The sequence below is a fragment of the Camelina sativa genome, chromosome 2, assembly GCF_030686135.1.
Source record: "Camelina sativa cultivar CO46 ecotype springtype chromosome 2, ASM3068613v1".
NCBI lineage: Eukaryota > Viridiplantae > Streptophyta > Magnoliopsida > Brassicales > Brassicaceae > Camelina > Camelina sativa.
Window position 1 is genome coordinate 25,555,337 of NC_141881.1, and position 21,560 is coordinate 25,576,896.

At 35.7% G+C, this 21,560-nt stretch overlaps 2 protein-coding genes and 2 pseudogenes across 5 annotated transcripts; all 4 read right to left on the reverse strand.

Moving 5' to 3' along the window:
• Window positions 1-2,191: 2,191 nt before the first annotated feature.
• LOC104755748 (putative FBD-associated F-box protein At1g32375) lies at window positions 2,192-4,802 on the reverse strand (annotated as a pseudogene). The gene is made up of 5 exons (XR_015569164.1): window positions 4,775-4,802; window positions 4,606-4,649; window positions 3,028-4,014; window positions 2,740-2,887; window positions 2,192-2,644 (listed from the first exon to the last, which is right to left on the reverse strand). The product of XR_015569164.1 is annotated as a putative FBD-associated F-box protein At1g32375 (transcript).
• LOC104733192 (ATP-dependent Clp protease proteolytic subunit 4, chloroplastic) lies at window positions 4,798-6,379 on the reverse strand. Of its 2 annotated transcripts, XM_010452803.3 has the most exons (4): window positions 6,037-6,301; window positions 5,910-5,967; window positions 5,703-5,815; window positions 4,798-5,285 (listed from the first exon to the last, which is right to left on the reverse strand). In XM_010452803.3, the coding sequence occupies exons 3-4, from the start codon at window positions 5,806-5,808 to the stop codon at window positions 5,125-5,127; spliced, it is 267 nt and encodes an 88-aa protein (XP_010451105.2). In that variant the 5' UTR covers window positions 5,809-5,815; window positions 5,910-5,967; window positions 6,037-6,301; the 3' UTR covers window positions 4,798-5,124. The 2 variants fall into 2 exon arrangements, with proteins under 2 accessions (XP_010451105.2, XP_010451101.2); XM_010452799.3 differs by lacking the exon at window positions 5,910-5,967 and having other exon boundaries at window positions 6,037-6,379.
• A 692-nt stretch (window positions 6,380-7,071) lies between these two features.
• On the reverse strand, window positions 7,072-9,209 carry LOC104733207 (putative FBD-associated F-box protein At1g32375). Of its 2 annotated transcripts, XM_087489557.1 has the most exons (5): window positions 8,942-9,076; window positions 8,808-8,858; window positions 7,937-8,595; window positions 7,696-7,830; window positions 7,072-7,597 (listed from the first exon to the last, which is right to left on the reverse strand). In XM_087489557.1, the coding sequence occupies exons 3-5, from the start codon at window positions 8,393-8,395 to the stop codon at window positions 7,319-7,321; spliced, it is 873 nt and encodes a 290-aa protein (XP_087345683.1). In that variant the 5' UTR covers window positions 8,396-8,595; window positions 8,808-8,858; window positions 8,942-9,076; the 3' UTR covers window positions 7,072-7,318. The 2 variants fall into 2 exon arrangements, with proteins under 2 accessions (XP_087345683.1, XP_010451113.1); XM_010452811.3 differs by having other exon boundaries at window positions 7,937-8,858; window positions 8,942-9,209.
• Window positions 9,210-9,474: 265 nt separating this feature from the next.
• Window positions 9,475-10,936, reverse strand: LOC104755757 (putative FBD-associated F-box protein At1g32375; annotated as a pseudogene).
• Between the last annotated feature and the right edge of the window lie 10,624 nt (window positions 10,937-21,560).

Here is a 21,560-nt window from a genome sequence, read left to right on the forward strand (position 1 = left end):
TGTTTATACCAAATTATTTGGTTTTATTGACTTAAAAATTGAGAGCTTCTCATTGGCTAATCTAAGAAGACAAGGATTGTAGTGTTGTTTTAATATCCACCGTTGATAGATTTAGATCTAACGGACCAAATCTTCTCCTTCTATTTCCCCTTCTCTTCTTCTTCTCTTTCTTCAAACGATTGAATGTTCTCTCACCTTCTCTTCTCAACGATTCCTCTTCTCCTTCTTCTCCTTCTCAACAATTCTTCTCTCATCTTCTTCCCCAAATTTTGAAACTTCCATTAACAACATCTGCATCTTGAAGCTTCAGTCTACCAGATATGCACCTTCGGCCACACCTTTGACCGTTCACCACCACTGCATCTTGAAGCTTCAGTCTACCAGATCTGAAAGCTTTCGTCGTCGTTCATCACCAACAGATCTCGAAGCTTACGCCGTTCACCACGACCGCGTCTTGAAGCTTCCGCCGTCGGTTACCACCAACACAACTCGAAGCTTCCACCATTCATCTAGATCTTCAACCGCTGCATCTCTTCTCTGCCGCCACAATCCTCTTCTCACTCGCTTTTTCCTCCACCGTCTCCTTCCTCCACAAACTCGCCGGAGACTACGCTTTTCACCGGCCAACCACAACACATATTTATTTTATTTTATTTAATTAGTTGATTTAATAAAATAGATATTGTAATTTTTTTCTAAATAATTATTTTGTAATTTATAATCTTCAAATATAAAAATAAAATGTTCATATTGTATTTACTGTTTATAATGAATTTAAGAAATAAATAATACTTTTAATTTAATTATTTTTGATTGATTTAGTAAAATTAATTTTTTTTTATGTAGTTTATCGTTAAAACATCGTTAATATACGACTCCACGATGTAGTCGCTTATATACGACGGTTTTACAAGTCACTTTTTCGTCGCAAATTAGCAACTGTTTTGAGATCACTATAAGTTGAGATAAAAAGTTTACGACTATATAGTTTCTTTGGATTTTGCATGAATCGACTAACCACTCCAACTGCATATGCGATGTAGGGCCTTGTCAGGGTTAGCGCTTGTGCTAAGCGATAAGAATTCGTTCTGGAATGCCGGCGCGGACTGAAATATTAGTCTTAAAAGAGTCGCACATATGTGACAGTATTGTGACCGGTGTTTCAAAATATACGACTATTACTGTGTGTCTCTAAACCGTTGCTTTTATACGACCATATTTATTAGTCTTAAAAGAGTCGCAAATATGCCACCATATTGTCACTGTTATATTTTGCGACCGTTTTTTAGCGACCAACTTAGATAGTCTGGTAATAGTCGCAAATGGCTGTTTTGCGACCATTTTAAGACTCTTTTGGGAGTCACAAACTGCTTGTTTTCTTGTAGTGTTGACACATATCAAAATTTATCTTTTTGCATTATTAATATTTTTATAACAAAATATTTTATTTTTGTTGTAATTAAATTCCAACTATTAAATATTAACTTTTACACATGTCAAAATCTGAGATTAATAACTTGACACATGTCAAAATTTTGTTAATGGCTAACTTTCAAAATCCAACTTTATATAATAAGATTGATAATAACCGTTACCAACGACAACCTCCCACAAACACCCTCTTTGCGGGAGAATCAATCCTAAATCCTAAAAAAAACAAAAAACAAAAACTCGAGGACGTACCGTCAAATACCTTAAACCTTCGTCGCTTCTTCTCATCATTGAAGATTCCTATTCTCTAGTTTTTGTTAGCGATTAGTCAATTGAGACAAATCCTAATTGGGATCTCGTCTCCCTAAGAACAAACCATACCAACGCCCAATTTATTGAAGAATCAAATGTATGTTTCTTTATTCTAATCAATAACATAAAAAAAAAAAATCAAAGACCTAAAGATAAGCTTTTAAAATCTAAGGTTTGGATAAAAAACACACTCCTACTAGATATTACTTAGGTCAGACCATAGCTTTAGTTGATAGCAAGCTGACAGGTAAGTGATCGCCTGGGAAGATATTACGTGACAAAAATCTCTATATTCTTGCTTTTCAATAATATAATCTCATTGGTTTTATTAGATACCAAATTTTTCGTCATATTAAATCTAATCTCATTGGTTTTGATTCGGCAACACAATTATTTCAATCCAAGAAATCAAATCAAACCAAAACAACATAAAAACGCCCAATTTGTTGAAGAACCAAGACTATATAGTTAAACCGGAAAAGTCAAAACATTACCAAATTGAATAAAGGAGAGATAAACCACAGAGAAATTTAAAGAGCTAAATTGTATGAGTCTTTAACATATCTAAGGTTTGGATAAAAACACTCTCCAGCCAGATATTACTAATTAAGGTCAGACCATAACTTTAATTATTCGAATGCAAGCAGACAGGTAGGTGAACGCCTTGGAAACAAAGACAACTCCTTAAGCATCTGGAGTTTCTTGTTAGGCTCTTCGGTTGATTCAGTGGAGATAGTTGCCTTCTTTAAACAGTGTGCATTTCTTAAGATAAATGCTATTACTTGTTTCTCTTCTTCTGCTCCTTCATATTCTGACCACTTGAGAGTTTCAAGACTCCATTTTACACATTAGGGGACTGAGCATGGTTCACTCCAGCTCGGGCGATTATCATCATCATCATCTTCATAGTGATAGAGCTATAAGTTGACAAGAAAGTACAGCACATTAGATCAACATGTATATATACTTATCCAAAGAAACTGAATCATTTGGGACGAATTATATGTACCGTGTCAAGTTTGAGAGCTCGTAAATTAGGGGAATCTTTGAGAACACGCATAAGTACATTCAACCACTCTGTTTTAAATGTACATATCTCTAAATATACAAGAGGGCAGAAGATTGTACCAACAGGATATGCATCCTGCAATTGAAAACATGACAAAGTACACAATCAGTGATGGAATACACAATTTTTCCAATAATTGATTATGAAAACAAAATCAAGGATGCAGACGGTAAAAACAATACAAACAAAGCATGAGATAGTTTAGAAGATATTACCTTTGCGGATGTTATACTAGATAAAGAGAGACGCTTGACAGAAGTAATAGAACTCAAAATATTTCCAGGATAATAAGCGACATCAACATCTGCCTCTACAATATTAGGCATCTCATTCTCAATAACACAAAACCCACCCTTAGAATCATCTTCAATGTAAAACCTCTCTAAAGAAGGAGCGTCTATCATAAACCCAGGTGCAGTAGCTGTATCTTCAAAACCTGATTTATCTAAGACTAAACTCTTGAGAGAAGGGACTTTTATGGTGAAAATGTTCACATTGTCATCTCGACATTGTTTCACAGCAAGGCTTTCAAGAACAGGACAACCTAGATAAAAGCCTCTGAACAAACTCGTCACCTGGGTATTTCACATGTTTACGGATCAGTTCTTTGAGACATGGGAAAGAGATTGGAGAAGTAACATCCAAAGAACCACTTTTTTTACTTTCAATCTCACAAGCATGTTTACACCCTGTGTACAAACTCCTTGGAAGTATGACTGGAGCTGTACTGTTAATACAACAGTCCGTCTTGATAATCAGCTTACGCACACAGCGTTTAAGTTCAGTTCTGGTCCATACTCCGATATCAACGGCACCATAGTTTTGACCAAGTTTGAAATGCAAAGTTTCTATAACTGAGGAAAACTTTCATCGTTGTCATCATCATATATGAGTCTTGGCACCATCTTCCAAAGCGGTTGCCATCGTTTGGATAAAAGCATTGTGGCCACAACATCTTTCGCAGGCAGAAAAGACAATATACCCAAGAGCAGTGCGTCGGGAAATTCACTTAGAGTTAACTCGTTTTTGAAGATACAGAGATCGATGAATTTTGTGCCAAAAGAATAAAACAAAAAAAAAATAATAAAGAAAGTGGAATACCTAAACCCTTGCGCTACTTCTCCTTCACTGTATAGGTATTTATGATCGATTGATTGATTTAGCTGGAACTTACAGGAACTTGATAACAGAGTTATTTGCCTCTAATCACGTCTCGGGTGAGAAATGGGAACTGTCTCCCAAAGACCAAGAAGCTAGAAGGAGAGTACAATCTCACACAAAGAACACAAAGGTAAAACTCTAACTCTCTTTGCTCCTTTTAACTCTCGGCGGCTCTTTTCTAATCTCTCTCTCTCAATATTTCTCTGTTTCTCCTTCAAATTGCTATCCTCTCTTAATTAATTAATTTAGGGCTGCCTTGTTGTTTCTTTAGCCATAAGCTAAGGGCAAGTTTATTGGGGGGTTTATATAAGGGGAGTTCTTAAATTTTTTATGAATTAATTGTGTACTGTTTGGAATATAAGAATCTATGATCTCTTAGATAAAATTTTCTCTTTTATTGGTAGGTTCTTATTTTGGATCTCTTATTTTTGAAAATATTGTTTTTTAAAATTTTTTAAATTTTAAATAGAATAGAAGTGGTATAAATGTGTAAACATTTAAGATTTTATAAAATTAGAAAATATTACATTTTAATTAATTTTCAAACTTACAAAACATAATAAAAACATTAACATAAAACAAAAAAATTGCTCATTGTGCAAGAATGCAACATCACAGACTGTTTCTCTTACCTGGCTGCAGGTATCATCAAGAATGGTTGAGAACCAAACCAAATCTTACAAATAACAAGCACTGATAAAGAGATTAACATAAAACAAAACAAAGCACTGATAAAGAGGTTGATGAATCAATAACAAGAATTCTTCAAGGACAAAGGGGTCGATGTTGGATCGGACTGACACAAAGGCTTATAACGACCAACATTCATAAATAGTTTTTGTTATTGACAAGACCTTAAATGTACTGTTTGGATATTTGATGTTAAACAATGTTTTTGAAGGATAAGTAAAACGCAAAAGCTTATGCATCCAAACTCCTATCGCAAAAGTATAACAATTTTAATACTTTCTGTTCTTTTTTAAACCAAGCAGAGTGATTAAACCAAAATAGCTTAGTGGTGAAGAGACTATCTTCTATTTGAAACATTGTTACACCTGCAAACACCTTTGTGTTCTTCTCAGTAAGTTTAAGAGATAGAACCTGATGCGAGGAGAAAAAAATAAACGACAGGGGGAGAAAATAGGGCTTGTTTATCTCTTCTTCTTGCCACCTTTGCCTGACTTTGAAGAAGTTCCAGAGGTTGCAGTTGGGGCCTGAGGTTCCTGCTTCTTCGCTTTCTGAGATTCCTGCTTCTTCACTCTCTCTGGATGTCTCGGTACCAACTCTGCAATGTTCTGCATCAGTTGCTTTCCTGCAAATATAAATCAAAAAGAGAAAGAACATCATATGTCTGTAGGAAACAACTTGCAGGTAGACCCTTTAAGTGCAATGTTTAGCAACAATTACTCATTCTGCATGTTAGAAAAGTCCAGCAATTTGGAAGCAACAGTGTCAATGCATAGACATACACAAACATATCATAGGTCTTGCAATTAGCCAAAAAGTGCTTGAAATAATTTTTTTTCTATCTAGATTAATTCTACCTAGAAATTCAAAATATAACAAATGAACTGATAAAGAATGAAAGACATAATCAGATAAACTTAGCATAAGGTCATCTTCCAGTAACAATAAACAATATCACAATCTATATTGTTGATGAATAACAAGCACTGATAAAGAGGTTGATGAATCATTATCCTCGTGTTGGGCATAGCAAAACGCTTACCTTTACTTCCCGCACCAAGAATAATTGAAGCTGTTGATGCAGCAATTCCAAGAGCAATCGTCGAAACATCAGCTCTCACAAGCTGAACCACATCGTATATAGCCATGGTTGCACTAACCAAACAAACAAAAAGAACATCAAGTTAGATCATCTGAGCCAGAAACTAAACCCAATCAAACATTATTACAAACAAATCAAGATTATAACCTGAGGGAACCACCAGGGGAATTGATAAAGAGTTTGATATCTTTCTTAGGATCTTTCTCTAAGAAACACAACAACGTTTAAAGCCTCAATCTGTCGCAAATTCTTACTATCAGAATGAGAAACTTACCATTAGAGATAGGTTCAAGCTCCACCGATTCAATCTCCTCTGATTCCAATCGATTCAATCTCCTCCAATTGATTAGACTCCGAATTCAATCTCGTCCAAGTTCAATCTCCTTCAGACTCCTCCAATTCCATCTCCAACGATTCCGACCGATTCAATCTCCTTGGATTGAGAGGTTTGCGATAGAGAGAGCGAGAGAGAAAGGAAGAGAAAAACACGATCGGGCCAAAAAAATTTTTGTTCTCAATACAATTATTTAACCAACCACGCGTTGACACTTCAGCGTCTCTTATATAAAAACGAGTATACTATATAAGGGGAGCTCTTCCTTTTTTCTTTTCTTTCTGATTTATTTTTTACCTACTTTTCCTTAAAACCTCTCTTAAAATCTCTCTTAAAACCTCCGATAAACATGGTCTAATAACGTCTGCTGTTTCTCTTTCTATTGTTTCCTTTTTTCTCTTTAATTTGTAACACAAATTAAGAATTACAGAATAAATTTTAACTAAAGAAAAGCAAATGTAAATATATATATATATATATATATATTCATTTGGATTTTTTTTTTTCACACTGAATATTAAAAACTTTAGACTTAATAGTAGTAGCCTTCATACATGTGATGAGCAGGGGAACGGATGTCGAGACATATACCTGGTAGGTATTTCTCACCTTTGTCTTGTCGCCTTCGACTGATTGCATGAATCCATCCATACAAATCTTAGTGGGATCTCCATTGGTCGTCTCTACGGATCCATCAAAACCATCCACCAAGAAAACACAATCATTTGATGACATGTATATACATCGTCCAACCGAGCCGCTCTTGAAAAAGCCATCCTTCCTCTCATGCCCATGTAAAACGCCTAACTTACAATATCGACTATAAATTAAGCTCCTTTTCATATATCATACTGGTTATGCTACACTCAAAACAGAACCGAGCAAAGCCACACTAAACTTACTTAGCTTTCGGTTTCAATTTAATAACAGTTATATTTCAAGCCAAGAAATAGAATACTAACATAACAAGAAAAGTTTGTGCAAGGTCGTGGTTCATCATTACGAAGTGTATTGCAAAAAGCCAAAAACATAAGACAGTGGTTCTTCCGTTTCATTCTTCTAAGTAAAGAGCAAAACGCCAAAAAAACATAAGAAATTCAAATAGCTCAAATATAACCTTTCAACATATCTAAGATTCAGGATCAAACATTGACATAACAACCAGATGTTACTCGACTTATGGAACATGTTTTTTTTTCCTTCGGGGCTGCTCATATTAACTTCAGTCAAATATCAGCTGACAGGTAGGTGAGCGTCTAGGCGACGATGATAACTCCTTGAGCATCTTAAGTTTCTTGTTGGGATCAGTGGAGTTAGATGAGATAGTTGCCATCTTTAAACATTTTGCATTTCTTAAGATAAATGCCGATACGTCTTTCTCTTCCTCTGTTCCTTCATATTTTACCCACTCGAGAGTTTCAAGACTCGATATCACACATTCAGGAATTGAACTCGGTTCACTCCAGCTCGGGCGAGCTTTATCAGGCTGATGGGTATGTTTCTGATTTAATTTGTTGGGATAGAAGTAGAGTGTATTAGATCAACATAAATACTGATCCAAGGAAACCGAATCATTTAGGGTGAAATATATATATGTACCTGTTCAAGTTTGAGAACCCGTAACTTAGGGGAATCTCTGAGCAAACACATGAGTAGATTCAACCACTCTGTCTCACATGTGCATAGCCTTAAGTTTACAAGACGGTGGAGGACACTACCAACAGGATATGCAGTCTGCATAAGCGACAGAAGAATAATTAGTACACAAGGACTGTGGCGGCAACAGGTTTTGTCACAAGAAATTACAGATTGATTCTAAAAAGAAAATCAAAAGAAATACCTTTGAAGTTGATAAACACAAATAGAGACGTTTGACAGAAGTAATAGACCCCAAAATCTTCCCAGGAAGAATGTAAGTGACGTCAACATTTGCTGTTACAATCTTAGGCATATCATTCTCAATGATACAAAACCCACCCTTATGATCAAGAACATCGAAGCACTCCAAAGAAGGAGCATCTACCACAAACCCACGAGAATTATCAACACTTTTTGGTGACTCACGTAAGAATAGACTCTTTAGAGAATGCACAATAACAGTGAAAATGGTCACATTATCATTGGGGTCTCGTTCCACAACTAAGGCTTCAAGAACAGGGCAATTGGATAAAAGCCTCTTGACAAATCCGTCATTTGGGTACTTCACAAACAAAAGGCTCAAAGTTTTGAGGGATGGAAAAGAAACCAAGGAAGAAATATCCACGATAACCACGCTGTTTAGTTTCAAGGTCACAAGCATTGTACAGCCTGTATATAAACTAACTGGAAGTATGACCGGAGTTGTACTTGAAGAACAATCAATTTCAACAATAAGGTAACGTACACAGCGTTTAACTGCAGTTCCGGTCCATACACTGATATCTACAGCATCGCACTTTCTACCAAGCTTGAAATGCAAAGTTTCTATAACAGGCGCCTCGTGCAAAAGCAAAGACCTGTCTACAAACCGAGAAAATTTTCCATACTCAATATTTTGATAACTATCATCATATATGAGTTTTGGCACTAGTTTCCAAAGCAACTGCCACCGTTTTGACAAAACCATTGTGGCTACAAAATCCTTGGCAGGCAGTAAAGACAATATTCTCAAGAGCAGCGCTTCAGGCAACTGACTTATACTATCCATAGAAAAATGATTGATAATAAAACACCTGATTAATTTCGACTCTGAAATGTTAAGCCGTTCTTGCTTTCAAAGCTCACTGAAAAGTGAAAACTTTCATAAGAAACAGAGATATTCGCAAATAACACCGTACCGGATCCAAACAAAGAAATCAAAACTCACCTGATACACCGGATGAACAGCTTCCTCTCAGATCAAACAAACACAATAAAAACGAATAATCATATTTAAATATATTAGAGAGACACCACTTCAATTCGTCAAAAGATAAAGACGATGGTGGGATGAGAGAGAAAAGCTAATGTATGTATGTATATTTAAATATGATTTACTCCGGCAATCGCTAGTGGCCTTCCCCATTTTCTAGAAAGATGTGAATTCATGTACATTTTAAATATTTATTCTAACATAGAAATGTAATTAGACGTTTGAATGATTTTTATAATTCTTTGAATATAGTAGTAGGTCCAAGAAAGTTTGATAGTTAATTAAAGATGGCACCACAGTGCATAACCTCAAAAAGCAAAGACTTGTGTTTACACCATCTATTAAACCAACATAAAGCAAGATTCAACAGCGAATCCGCACGCAGAGTGCAGAGACTTGTACAAAAGAAAATGAGAAATTCAAAGAGCTAAAATTTGGAAAAGGAAAAGCATCAGACACTGTATGACTTGACATGTCTTACTGTAGCTTCAGTTAAATACAAGCCGACAGGTAGGTGAACGCCTGGTCAACATTGTCAACTCCTTGATCATCTCAAGTTTCTTGTCCCTGTCTGTGGATTTTGAGGACACAGTTACCTTTTTTAAACAGCTTCCGTTTCTTAAGATAGATCGTAGAAGTATTTTCTCTTCTTCTGTTCCTTCATAGGCTTTCCATTCGAGAGTTTCAAAACTCGATAACAAACATTCAGGAACTGAACTCGGTTTAAAGCAGGGGCTCGGTTCATGAGCCTGATAGCCATGGTACTGATATAAACAGTACATTAGATTAGACAAATGAATGAGTCAGAAAATCACCTGGTCAAAAACACTAAATGGATTGGGTTGAGATATATATATATATATATGTATACCTGATCAAGTTTGAGAGCTCGTAATATAGGGGAATCACCAAATAAACGCATAAGTAGGTTCAACCACTGCACATCACATCTGCATAGCGTTAACTCTACAAGATGGTGGAAGACACTACCAACAGGATATGCATCCTTTACCTGCATACAAGACAGAATAAGTGAAAGCAATGTTAGTGGCTAGAGACTTGATCACAAGAAGACCAGCTATTTCCAAGAAACAACAACTTGAAATTAACAAGAAAATACCTCTGCGGTTGATAAACACAAATAGAGAAACTTGACTGAAGTAACAGAACTCAGAATACTCCCAGGATGACTCTTAATGTCAATATCCGCTGTTACTATATTAGGCATTTCATTCTCGATGACACAAACCCACCCGTATTATCAAGAAGGAGCATTTACGACAAACCCATCTCCAGCATCTCTATGTTTGTCTGGTGATTTACAGATGTATAAATGCTTTAGAGAAGGCACTCTAATGACGAAATTAGTCACATTGTCATCAGGACACTGCACCACAACCAAGTCTTCAATAACGTGACAACTTGATAAAAGCATGTTTACAAATTCATCGCCTGGGTACTTCAGACATTCAAGAGTCATTTCTTTTAAGAGATGGGAAAGAACCCAAGGAAGGATCATCCACAAGAATTACATTGTTTAGCTTCAAGGTCCCTAGCATTGTACAGCATGCATACAAACTCCTTGTAAGTATGACTGGAGTTATACTGGAAGAATAGTCTATCTCGATGATCAGCTCACGCACACAGCGTATAACTGCAGTTCTGATCCATACACCAATATCAACAGCATCAGACCTTTCACCAAGTTTGAAATGCAAAGTTTCTAGAGTTGGAGCCTCGTGCAAAAGCAAATACTTGTCTACAAACCGCGAAATTCTTTCATACTCAATATTCTTGTAGCTATATATCATCGTAAATGAGTCTTGACACAAACTTCCAAAGAAACTGCCATCTCTTTGACAAAAGCATTGTAGCCACGACATCTCTGGCAGGCAGTAACGACAATATTACCAAGAGCAGTTCGTCAGGTAGCCGACTTATCCAATCCATACGACCTTCTTCTTTCAAATCCCGAACTTTCAGATTCTGGAGATTTTCCAAACACCAAAGCCTAAAAAAACATCATAGATACGAACAAGCAATGTGAACTCTAAGTGTGTGTGTTCTCTTGGAAACGAAAAACAGACAGTTAAAAGCAAAACTATAGCCAAGTACAGAATCCAAAAATAAAAAGCGACTCAAATTAATCCTAACTCATACAAAATCAAAGATTAGGCAAAATACCTTAAACAGACCCCTCCGTTATTTTTTCTTTCAAACGGAGAAGAGTAGCATCTTCTTTGTTTATGGAACCAACTCGTCTTCAAATGAGAACCCTAATTGATTTGAGTGGTGCAACTTCCAAAATTCAACGTTGAAACGTTGCGGTGGAAACGCTAAGTCAGTTGACAATCAAGTACTCAATTAATCATCTGTTGTAAATTAGGGAGTTTAGGGAGTAAATCTCTTAGGTTATTATTGATAGGAATTGAGGTTACAACAAGTATATATAGTGTTACAAGTCCTAAGGTAAACCGACATACTAATGCTATCACCGATGGGCTTCGACTAACGGGCCGAAGGCTCTCGACCAAGTGTGGTCGAGAGGCTGCGCACGGACGGACTGATAATGGGCCGGTTGGGTAGAGTCCACCAAGTGTTTTACAACACTCCCTCTTGGACGATACAACCGTGCCTATGCGAGGAAGGGATCGATGCAATGTGCTTAGGGGATGCTGCCTCATTAAAACCTTACCAGGAAAACCCATTGGGACAAAACCTTAGTGAAGGAAAAAGAGTACAGCACACATTGCTCCCCCTGTTCCAAGCATCACTCCAAGTCCTTAAGCCTCCGCATTCCAATCTGGTGCGTGGGCTTCCTGAATGTTGTTGTCGGTAATGCCTTGGTGAAGAGATCGGCTGAGTTGTCACATGACTGAACTTGCACCACTTGAACTTCTCCGGCCTTTTGTAGTTCATGTGTGTAGAAGAACTTCGGCAGGATGTGCTTTGTCCGATCTCCCTTGATGTAACCTTCTTTGAGTTGTGCGATGCAGGCTGTATTGTCTTCATAGATGACCGTTGCTGATTTGTCTATGTCCATGCCACTGTCTGTCCGAATGTGCTGAGTCATTGACCGCAACCAAACACACTCACGGCTGGCTTCATGCATGGCTAGGATCTCCGAGTGATTTGAGGATGTGGCTACTAAAGTCTGCTTCATAGAACGCCAAGAGATCGCTGTACCACCGTGTGTAAACACATAACCTGTTTGTGATTTACCATTGTGTGGGTCGGACAAATAACCTGCATCAGCAAAACCAACTAAACCTTCTTTGTTATGGTTAGTGTAAAATAAACCAAAGTCTGTCGTTCCTTGTAGGTAACGCAGGATATGTTTTATACCATTCCAGTGCCTTATGGTCGGACAAGAACTGTATCTTGCCAGAAGGTTTACTGCGAAGCATATGTCAGGTCTAGTGTGGCTAGCCAAGAACATTAATGATCCTATAGCACTGAGGTAAGGCATTTCAGGACCAAGAATTTCTTCATTGTCCTTCTTAGGAGCAAATGGATCTTTATCCACTTCTACATTTCTCACAACCATTGGGCTAGTCAATGAGTGAGCTTGCTCCATATTAAATCTCTTGAGTACCTTTTCTGTGTATGCCTTTTGATGCACAAGGATCCCATTGTTTATGTACTCAAGCTGTAACCCCAAACAGAATTTTGTCTTGCCTAGGTCTTTCATCTCAAACTCTCTTTTGAGATATCCTACTGTTTGGGCGATTTCCCCAGAGGTTCAAGGATGTTTAAATCATCCACATATACTGCTATTATCACAAATCCCTTATTCGCGAATTTCTTTATGAATATACAAGGACTGATCGGGTCATTCCTATAACCTTCTTTGGCTAAATATTCACTTAGCCGGTTATACCACATTCGACCACTCTGTCTCAGTCCATAAAGCGATTTGTCTAGCCTTATGCAGTATTGGTCTCTAGAACTCTTCTTATCTTTGAGTTCTATACCCTCTGGTAATCTCATATAAATTTTATTATCCAGTGGACCGTATAGATATGCAGTTACAACATCCATTAACCGCAAATCTAAACTTTCTCTTATGGCCAGACTTATTAGATATCTAAAAGTCGTTGCATCCATCACAGGGGAGTATGTCTCCTCATAATCTATGCCAGGTCTTTGAGAGAATCCTTGTGCTACGAGCCTTGCCTTGTATCTGACAATATCGTTTCTCTCATTTCTCTTTCTTACAAAAACCCATTTGTGTCCAACTGGTTTAATTTCTGGTGTTATCCTTAAGGTCGGACCAAACACACTTCTCTTCTTTAAAGAGTTTAGCTCCACATCTATGGCTTCTTTCCATTTAAGCCAATCTTTGCTTTGTGTACACTCTAGTATAGATGTGGGCTCATGATCCTCATTTATTTCAAGTGCTACCTTGTATGCAAATATATCATCAATGTCGACATCTTTTCGGTTCCATTGTATTCCAGACATTATATAGTTTATTGAGATCTCATTGTTGTCAACTCCTTCAGGCTCTTGAGGTTCAGCGTCCTGAGCCTCATTTGGTGCCGTAGGAGTTTCTGTGACAACGTCTGGCTTTTCTAGAATTCCCTTAGCCTCGGTCTGTTTTGCACTCTTTGTTTTCCGAGGATTCTTATCTTTGGAACCTAATGGTCTACCCCGTTTCAAACGTGGCATAGACTCTGTAGCAACTTGATTATTGTGTTCCTTGTGAACATCAATACGTACTGGTGCATTGCAAGCTGGTATGTACGATTTTGTTACTCTTTTCGGGTCAGCAAAGGAATCTGGCTATTGATTAGCTAGCTGTTGAAGATGTATAATCTTCTGAACTTCTGCATCACATGCTATAGTTCGAGGATCTTGCCATTCTAAGGATGTTTGATTCCATGTCAATTCTTTGCTCAGCTTGCTGGTCTCCCCACCTAGCATAGGGAATTCGGACTCAATAAATTGACAGTCCGCGTATCTGGCCTTGAACAGGTCTCCTGTCAGTGGCTCGAGATACCTTATTATGGTGGGAGACTCATACCCCACATATATTCCCATTCTCCTCTGTGGTCCCATCTTTGTTCTCTGTGGTGGAGCAATTGGTATATAAACGGCACAACCAAATGTCTTAAGATGGGATAAGTCTGGCTCTTGACCCGATAGGAGTTGGGATGGGGAATATTTGTGTTCACTAGATGGCCTGATACGTATGAGTTCTGCTGCGTGTAAGACCGCGTGTCCCCAAGCCAACACAGGAAGCTTCGATCGCATTAACAATGGTCGAGCTATCAATTGTATTCGTTTAATGAAGGATTCAGCTAATCCGTCTTGTGTATGTACATGTGCCACAGGATGTTCCACACTCACCCCCATGGACATACAGTAATCATTAAACGCTTGGGATGTAAATTCACCAGCATTATCTAGACGTATAGTCTTAAGTGGAAAGTCTGGAAAATGTGCTCTTAATCGAATGATTTGAGCTAAGAGCTTAGCAAATGCTAAGTTTCTCGTGGATAACAAGCATACGTGGGACCATCTGGTTGATGCATCTATCATCACCATGAAATATCGAAATGTCCCACTAGGTGGGTGTATCGGCCCACATATGTCACCTTGTATCCTTTCCAGAAAATGTAAAGTCTCTCTTGTGACTTTTACTGGTGAAGGTCTTACAATAAGTTTCCCTTGTGCACATGCCACACATGTGAGATTCTTAGGGAGAACTTTTCTTTCTTTAAGGTTGTGCCCTTTTGAACTCTTTATCAATTTACGCATCATGTTAGTTCCCGGATGGCCAAGCCGGTCATGCCATAAAGTGAAACTTTCTTTGTATATTTTGTGCTTAGCCAAGTTGGCTTCTATCATGTTAATCTTAGCATGGTATAGACCAGAGGCTAAGGCAGGTATAGTCTCTAGGATCTTCTTTTGTCCTTTCACATTTTCTATAATGTAGAGGAACTCTTTAGATCCTTCACCCTTGGTTTCAATATGATAACCATTTGACCTTATGTCTTTAAAGCTCAATAAGCTTCTCTTAGAGCTGGGTGAGTATAAAGCATCACATAACTCAATATGAGTTCCGTTAGACAACAATATGTGTGCTTGGCCGTAGCCTTCTATAAGATTTGCTATACCCGCAATTGTATTAACATTTGCACTTTTCATTATAAGATTTATGAAATATCTCTTATCTTTTAGTATGGTGTGGCTAGAGCCACTATCCACTACTAATTCACTCATGTCCTCGGCCATGTCTATAAATAGGACAAGAATTTCGGATTTTAATAGAATAGTTTATAAAATAAAATCCATTGAATTTAATTCAAAGCAATTATCCATTACATTAAAAGGAAATTAAATCATAAAGCATAGAAAATAAACCAAACCAAAAGAAACTGAAGAGAGCTTAATCATCTTCTTTAAGGGAATCAGAAGTCTCATTGGAGTCATCATTCTCATGATTTTCATCATCGAGATGCACCACCTTTGTTTCTGTGTTTTTCTTCAGGATCTCTGAAAGCCATTCAAACATACCTACATATGTTTTGAAGCTCCTTTCACGAATTTGCTGCTGGAGCAGTTCATCATTAGTGTGAAAGGTTGAGAGTGTCTTCTCTATCAAGTCTTCTTCAGTAACCTCAAGACCACATATCATTAAGTTTGTTGCTATCTTAAATAGCTCTAAGTGGTACTCATACAAGGAGTCGAAATCATCGATCCTTATTGTTTCCAAATCCTCTTGAGCCTTTGGTAGTACAATCTCTTTGTACCCGAATCTATCTTTCAAGTCTGTCCAAAGTTCAAGAGGATCTTCAACATGGAGGTACTGTTCTTTGAGGCCTTTGTCCATATGGCGGCGCATATAAAGACTCGCCGTAGCCTTGCTCCTTTCGGAACACTCATTCTCACTCTCAATGCATCTGAAAAGGTCTTTCGCTTTCAGGTTCATCTCGGTGTCAATTGCCCATTGCAAGTAGTTATCACCGTATTCTTGCAGGCTAGCGTAGTCTAGGCTTTCGACTCTTGCCATCTGCGCACAACAGAAACAAGACATTCGAGTATTAGCATGCGGTATTTGAGACCGAACCATGCAACAAATAATTTTCAGGTCATGCGGTATTTGAGACCGAACCATGCCTTAGGTCATGCGGTATTTGAGACCGAACCATGCCTTGCCTCTTATAGTTTTTCGGTTTAAATTCATGCATGCAAGACAATAAAACTAAATAGCTATATGCATGCAACAATTTCCTTATTCCTAGATAGGATTTCCTTATCTTATAATTTCCTATTTGATTTAGGATTAAATATTTTTGATTTTAAGGAATTTGGATAATTACTATTTTAATTAGGAACTTATCCTAACTAATATTTAATTTTCGATTTAAAGTTTAATTTATAGAAACTTAACAAAAGTTTTTATTCAATCGGATTAATTTAGGATAATTACTATAATTTTAATTTAGAAATTATCCTAGAACAACTCTAAAATTTTCGAGTTTATGAATTTAGGATCTAGGGGATTTTCTTCTTTAATTTCTCAAGAACAGTTTAAACAATCCTAAAATATAATTCATGCAATCGATTTTATAACAACCTAAGCATGGTCCGATTTTAATTGTTATGCATGAATGATCCAAGTTTTAATTTCCTAGAACAATCTGTAATAATCTGATCCTTATGAATCTAAAACAGTTCTAGGTTCTTATGCAACAATCAAGCAGTCAATCAACAATTTTAAAGCTTGATATAATTTGGTGCAATTTAACAAACAATCTAACAATCCTATGTGAATAGATTTTAAAGTTTATAGGATTATAGATCTTAAATTTGTTTGTTAGTTTACTTGGATATTTTAGGGTTCAATAGTTTTTTAGTTCCAGATTCAATTATGTGGTTTTAAGAAGTTTGAATTTTGTTTACCTTAACACCACAAGGATTCTGACTGGAATTGATCTGGGAGCTAAAGACCTCAGATATCTCTTGACCACGAACCACGAACAGCTTCCCCACGAACAGCTTCTTGCTTCCCGCGAGCAGCTTCTCGCACTCACCCCCGATCGACGAACCGCGAACAGCAAACCTCGACCAAGCTGTCGAGAGAACTTTGATCACAAGCTAAGGGTTGCTTGTGAACAAGAGGATCTTCGAACAGTAAGGATTTGATCTCGGATGGAAGTAAGAACAGGAAGTCGGTTTAGGGTTTTAGGGTAAGGGAGAATAGGCGGCTGCTTTAGGGTTTTGGGAGAGAGGCTATCGTGCTGATAACGTGTTGTAAATTAGGGAGTTTAGGGAGTAAATCTCTTAGGTTATTATTGATAGGAATTGAGGTTACAACAAGTATATATAGTGTTACAAGTCCTAAGGTAAACCGACATACTAATGCTATCGCCGATGGGCTTCGACTAACGGGCCGAAGGCTCTCGACCAAGTGTGGTCGAGAGGCTGCGCACGGACGGACTGATAATGGGCCGGTTGGGTAGAGTCCACCAAGTGTTTTACAACATCATCCCCTTTTTAATAAAAGGGAAGTACATGACTTATTTTTGATAGACCATATAATAATTATATAGGTCATTAGTTGGTTATAGAATTGACATATTAATAATTTAAGTATAACATTTGATAATATTTTGATATTTACGGGTCTACCTTGATTACTGTTAGATCTTATATGGCTTATTTATTCAATTATTCATAATTAATTATTAATAATAACAATAGCAATGAATCCACTTTAAACCTAATCGGAAATAATAATAGCATTTGAAGGAATAAAAGATGATATACACAAATGAAACAAAATATTTTAACTCGAGAAATCTTCCAAGTTCGGTAACCCTAAACATAAAAACTGTGATTTTTATTAAACTAAACAATATTTCGATCTTACCTAACAATATATATCCTACTTCTATATATTGTTTAAGGAAATTTAACAAATTTAAATATATCCCGACTTAAATAGGATTAACTCTAGAGACCCCTTTGACGGTCAAAAATATTCAAAATTAAAAATACCACTTACACATAGTCTACACAACTTTTTATAATAGATATATGAGTCCAGTCAGTACATAATTTTTTTTAGGCTATATAATAGATATATGAGTCATTAATTGGTTATAAAATTAAAACATCAATCATTTTAGTTGTATTTAAGTGTATCATTTGTATAATTTACCTTTGCGGGTTTGCTTGATAATCGAGATTTATAGGGTTCGCTTGATAATCGAGATTTATAGGGGTCGCTTGGTAATCAAGATTTTTTTTTTTCAAACATTGGGTCACAACTGGCCGGCCTAATAGCCAAATTCCTACATTCGTAGGAGCCGGGACTCGATCCCGGGTGTGATAGTGCCTTCTACAAATGGACTTACCTCCTGCGACTGCACTAAGGTCACTTCACTGGTAATCAAAATTTATAGGGTTTACATTTTGACATTTTAATAAATATCATATCTAAAAGTTATTATTTGTAATATCACAATTTAAAGTTATATGTATTTCTTTCCTCAGAAACAACTGCATATCTTATTTACATATCCTATTATTATTCACCAATTAAAATGTAGTTAGTTTTATGATAAAATAAGATAAACTTATAATTCGGTTTAAATGTAAAATATCAAGGTTATATGATGATATTGTTTAATGCTAAAAAATATATCAAATAAAAATATTTAAATTTGTCGTATAAAATAAAATTTAACCTGTGCTATAGCACGGGTACTAATCTAGTTTATAATATAAAGCACAAGTCACTTAGCCAATAAATTTGTGATATGTGGTTTTTACTTCATAATTTAAATAACTAACAAAACAAGAAAACTTGAAATAACTTAACTACCTCAAATAAAATATTTTTTTAATATTATATGAAAACAATTAAGGGAAAATTGATTTAAAAGAACATTTTTTCTTCAATTTGTTCCACTATGCTTTTTTTTTTAAGTTTGGTAGAATAGGTTTTAGAATACAGAAAAACTCAGTTATACCTTTAATAACTCTATTATACCCTTAACTAGATTTTAACCCGCGGTACACCGCGGGAATATATTTTTTTTATAAATAAATAATATAATTTATTTATTATATAATCTATAAATGTAATTAAAATCTTTTATAATTTTAAAATATACTATAGCTTGAATAAATTAATTATGGATTGTATAATTTCATGTAAATTTTTGCTTTATTATATAGGGAGAATATTCTTTTAATTTACTTGAGTCAACAAATATAGTGTTATGTGATTAGTTACTTTTGTTTACAATGTAGGAGTAATAGTATTTTATATTAAACATTTTATAATTATATGTTTATACTATAATTTTATTTTGTAATTTAGGTTGTTTAATCCATATATCATTTTAACAAAGTTGTATTTATAGTTGTGCAATTTATTTGAAGTGGTGGAGTATTTTTTGTTTGTATAGTTGTATACTTGTATACAACTTGTATTTATATCAATTGTTTTTTATTAGTATTGATCAGAAATATATAAAATAAAATATTATATCATTGCTGTATGGTCGGGCTAATATTTTGGACTCCTGTCTTTTTGTACGAAAGGCCCAATTTTCTTTTCTTTTTTTTTGTCTCCACCGAGTGAAGCAGAAGGTCTCCGTCAAAAATTATGTCTGAAATTTTTTACCCTATCATCTTCCTCTATCTGGTTTTGGTGGATCTGAGAAATCAGTCAACAATTATGTCTGAATTTTTTTTCCTTATCATCTTCCTCTATCTGGTTATCGTAAATCTGAGAAATCAGAACTTCATTGATAATATGAATCTGATATTCGAAGCTTTCATCTCCATAATTTCATATCGGTTTCATCACCAGATTCAAGAACTGAGCAGATTACCAAGTAGTTCCACGTTAATTAATCTGTTCTCTCTGTCGTTTTTGTAAAAAATTGTTTGCGAATTTTATGTTGGGTTTCTCCTTCTCAATAAGATTGGTTGTTAATCAGATTGTAGATCTACAAATTTGGAAACTTGCGATGCAATTTTTGCGGCCATCGACGATTCAGCTATTATAATGTGTTCCAGATAAATTAATTTGTTATTTCATATTATAAATAAATTTCTTTGTTCCGATCAAAGTTTTATTTTTCCCATGTCATATCATATTGATTGTTTATAAGATTGTAATTCATCAAATAAGGAAACAGTTTGGGATCGGATTGCGTCGCACACTAAAGTTACCTATTGCGGCGCACAGTAAAGTTATCAGCTATGGACGTCATTTGAGGATTGATCTAATATGATGTGAAGCAAATATTCAATCTGTATGTTCTGTATACATGAATAATACACCCTTGAGAAAGATAAGTACAATTACGGTTTATAGATATCTCAAACGACATTGAGTTGTATTCATAATGTAACGAATAATGATTTACTTTGTGTTAATTTGTTCTTTCTGTTGTTTTTTATTTCTTCAGGTTGAAGTTCATACATGTAACAAAGTACTCTACCAGCACTTGGCGTCTAACATTTATTACAGATTGAGTGGTTGTGTTTTTTTCCCCAAATTTGATTTTTTCCCCAAATTTGATAATGTATCGGTTGAAATTTGTTTCAATATAGTCAATATAGTTTCTATATGTGTTTAATTGTTGTGGGACAAATTTTTTTCTCCAAATTTGATAATGTATCGATTGAAATTTGTGTTTTTTCTTATAGTTAGTATAACTAATCAATTGAAATCATCTGTTTTTCTTTTGTTGTCTGTTGATTTTTTAATGTTACCACGTTCTTTTGAGTTAGTTGAGCTATAAATTTTGAGATGGTTGGATTTGTTCTTGTGGTATTGAATTGGTTTATGGATAAAGTTTGGATTTTATAGTTTGGATACATTTTATTGTTTTGAGCTCACTCGTTCAAAATCTAATCTTTTTTTTCATCTGTCGCTTTGAATTATGAGGTTGAAGTTTAATGACTCTTGTATATGTTTTATAGAGAGGAGACACACGGTTTGAAGGTCGTGAGCTTTTGAGGTTCACCCGAGAACAACTGCTTCAGCTTAGAGAGGTAATTACTTACTTTTCATGCGTAGTTTTAGTCAAGTTGCTTTTTTGGTTTCTATGTTTTACTCAGATTATGTGGTATGCCCTGAATTAATTGTCTAATACTAGTTAGCATCCTTGAGGTCCAAGATGATTCCTTATGTAGGTCAATGGTTATATACCCTTGAACTTAGTCATTCACCAATTATGTTGTGCAGGCGATCCAAGTCTCTGATGAAATCCTGAAGCTTAGTCAGGAGATTGCATCTGATCTTTTTGGCGAAGAGCAGAGCTGGAGCCATTCAGAAAGTAAGGTGAGTGGTTTCCTCTTCCCCATGTTCCCTCTTGTTTCATTTTATTTTCTACATTTTATAGCTAATTGATTGAAATTTGTGTCTTTTCTTATGTTAGTATAGCTAATCGATTGAAATTTATGTTTTTTTTACAGTTAGTATAACTAATCAATTGAAATTTGTGTTTTTTCTTATAGTTTGTATAGCTAATCGATTGAAATTTGTGTTTTTTCTTACAGTTAGTATAGCTAATCGATCATGTTCATCATACTAATGAAT

Coding starts and splice junctions, on each gene's coding strand:
- LOC104733192 (XM_010452799.3), bottom strand. CDS start 5,808: ATGGCTATATACGATGTGGTTCAGCTTGTGAGAGCTGATGTTTCGACG. Junction 5,286..5,702: donor TCTTGGTGCGGGAAGTAAAG/GTAAGCGTTTTG, acceptor TTATATTTGCAG/GAAAGCAACTGATGCAGAAC.
- LOC104733207 (XM_010452811.3), bottom strand. CDS start 8,782: ATGGATAGTATAAGTCAGTTGCCTGAAGCGCTGCTCTTGAGAATATTG. Junction 7,831..7,936: donor TGTGTTTATCAACTTCAAAG/GTATTTCTTTTG, acceptor TCGCTTATGCAG/ACTGCATATCCTGTTGGTAG. Junction 7,598..7,695: donor GGGTTCTCAAACTTGAACAG/GTACATATATAT, acceptor AAATTAAATCAG/AAACATACCCATCAGCCTGA.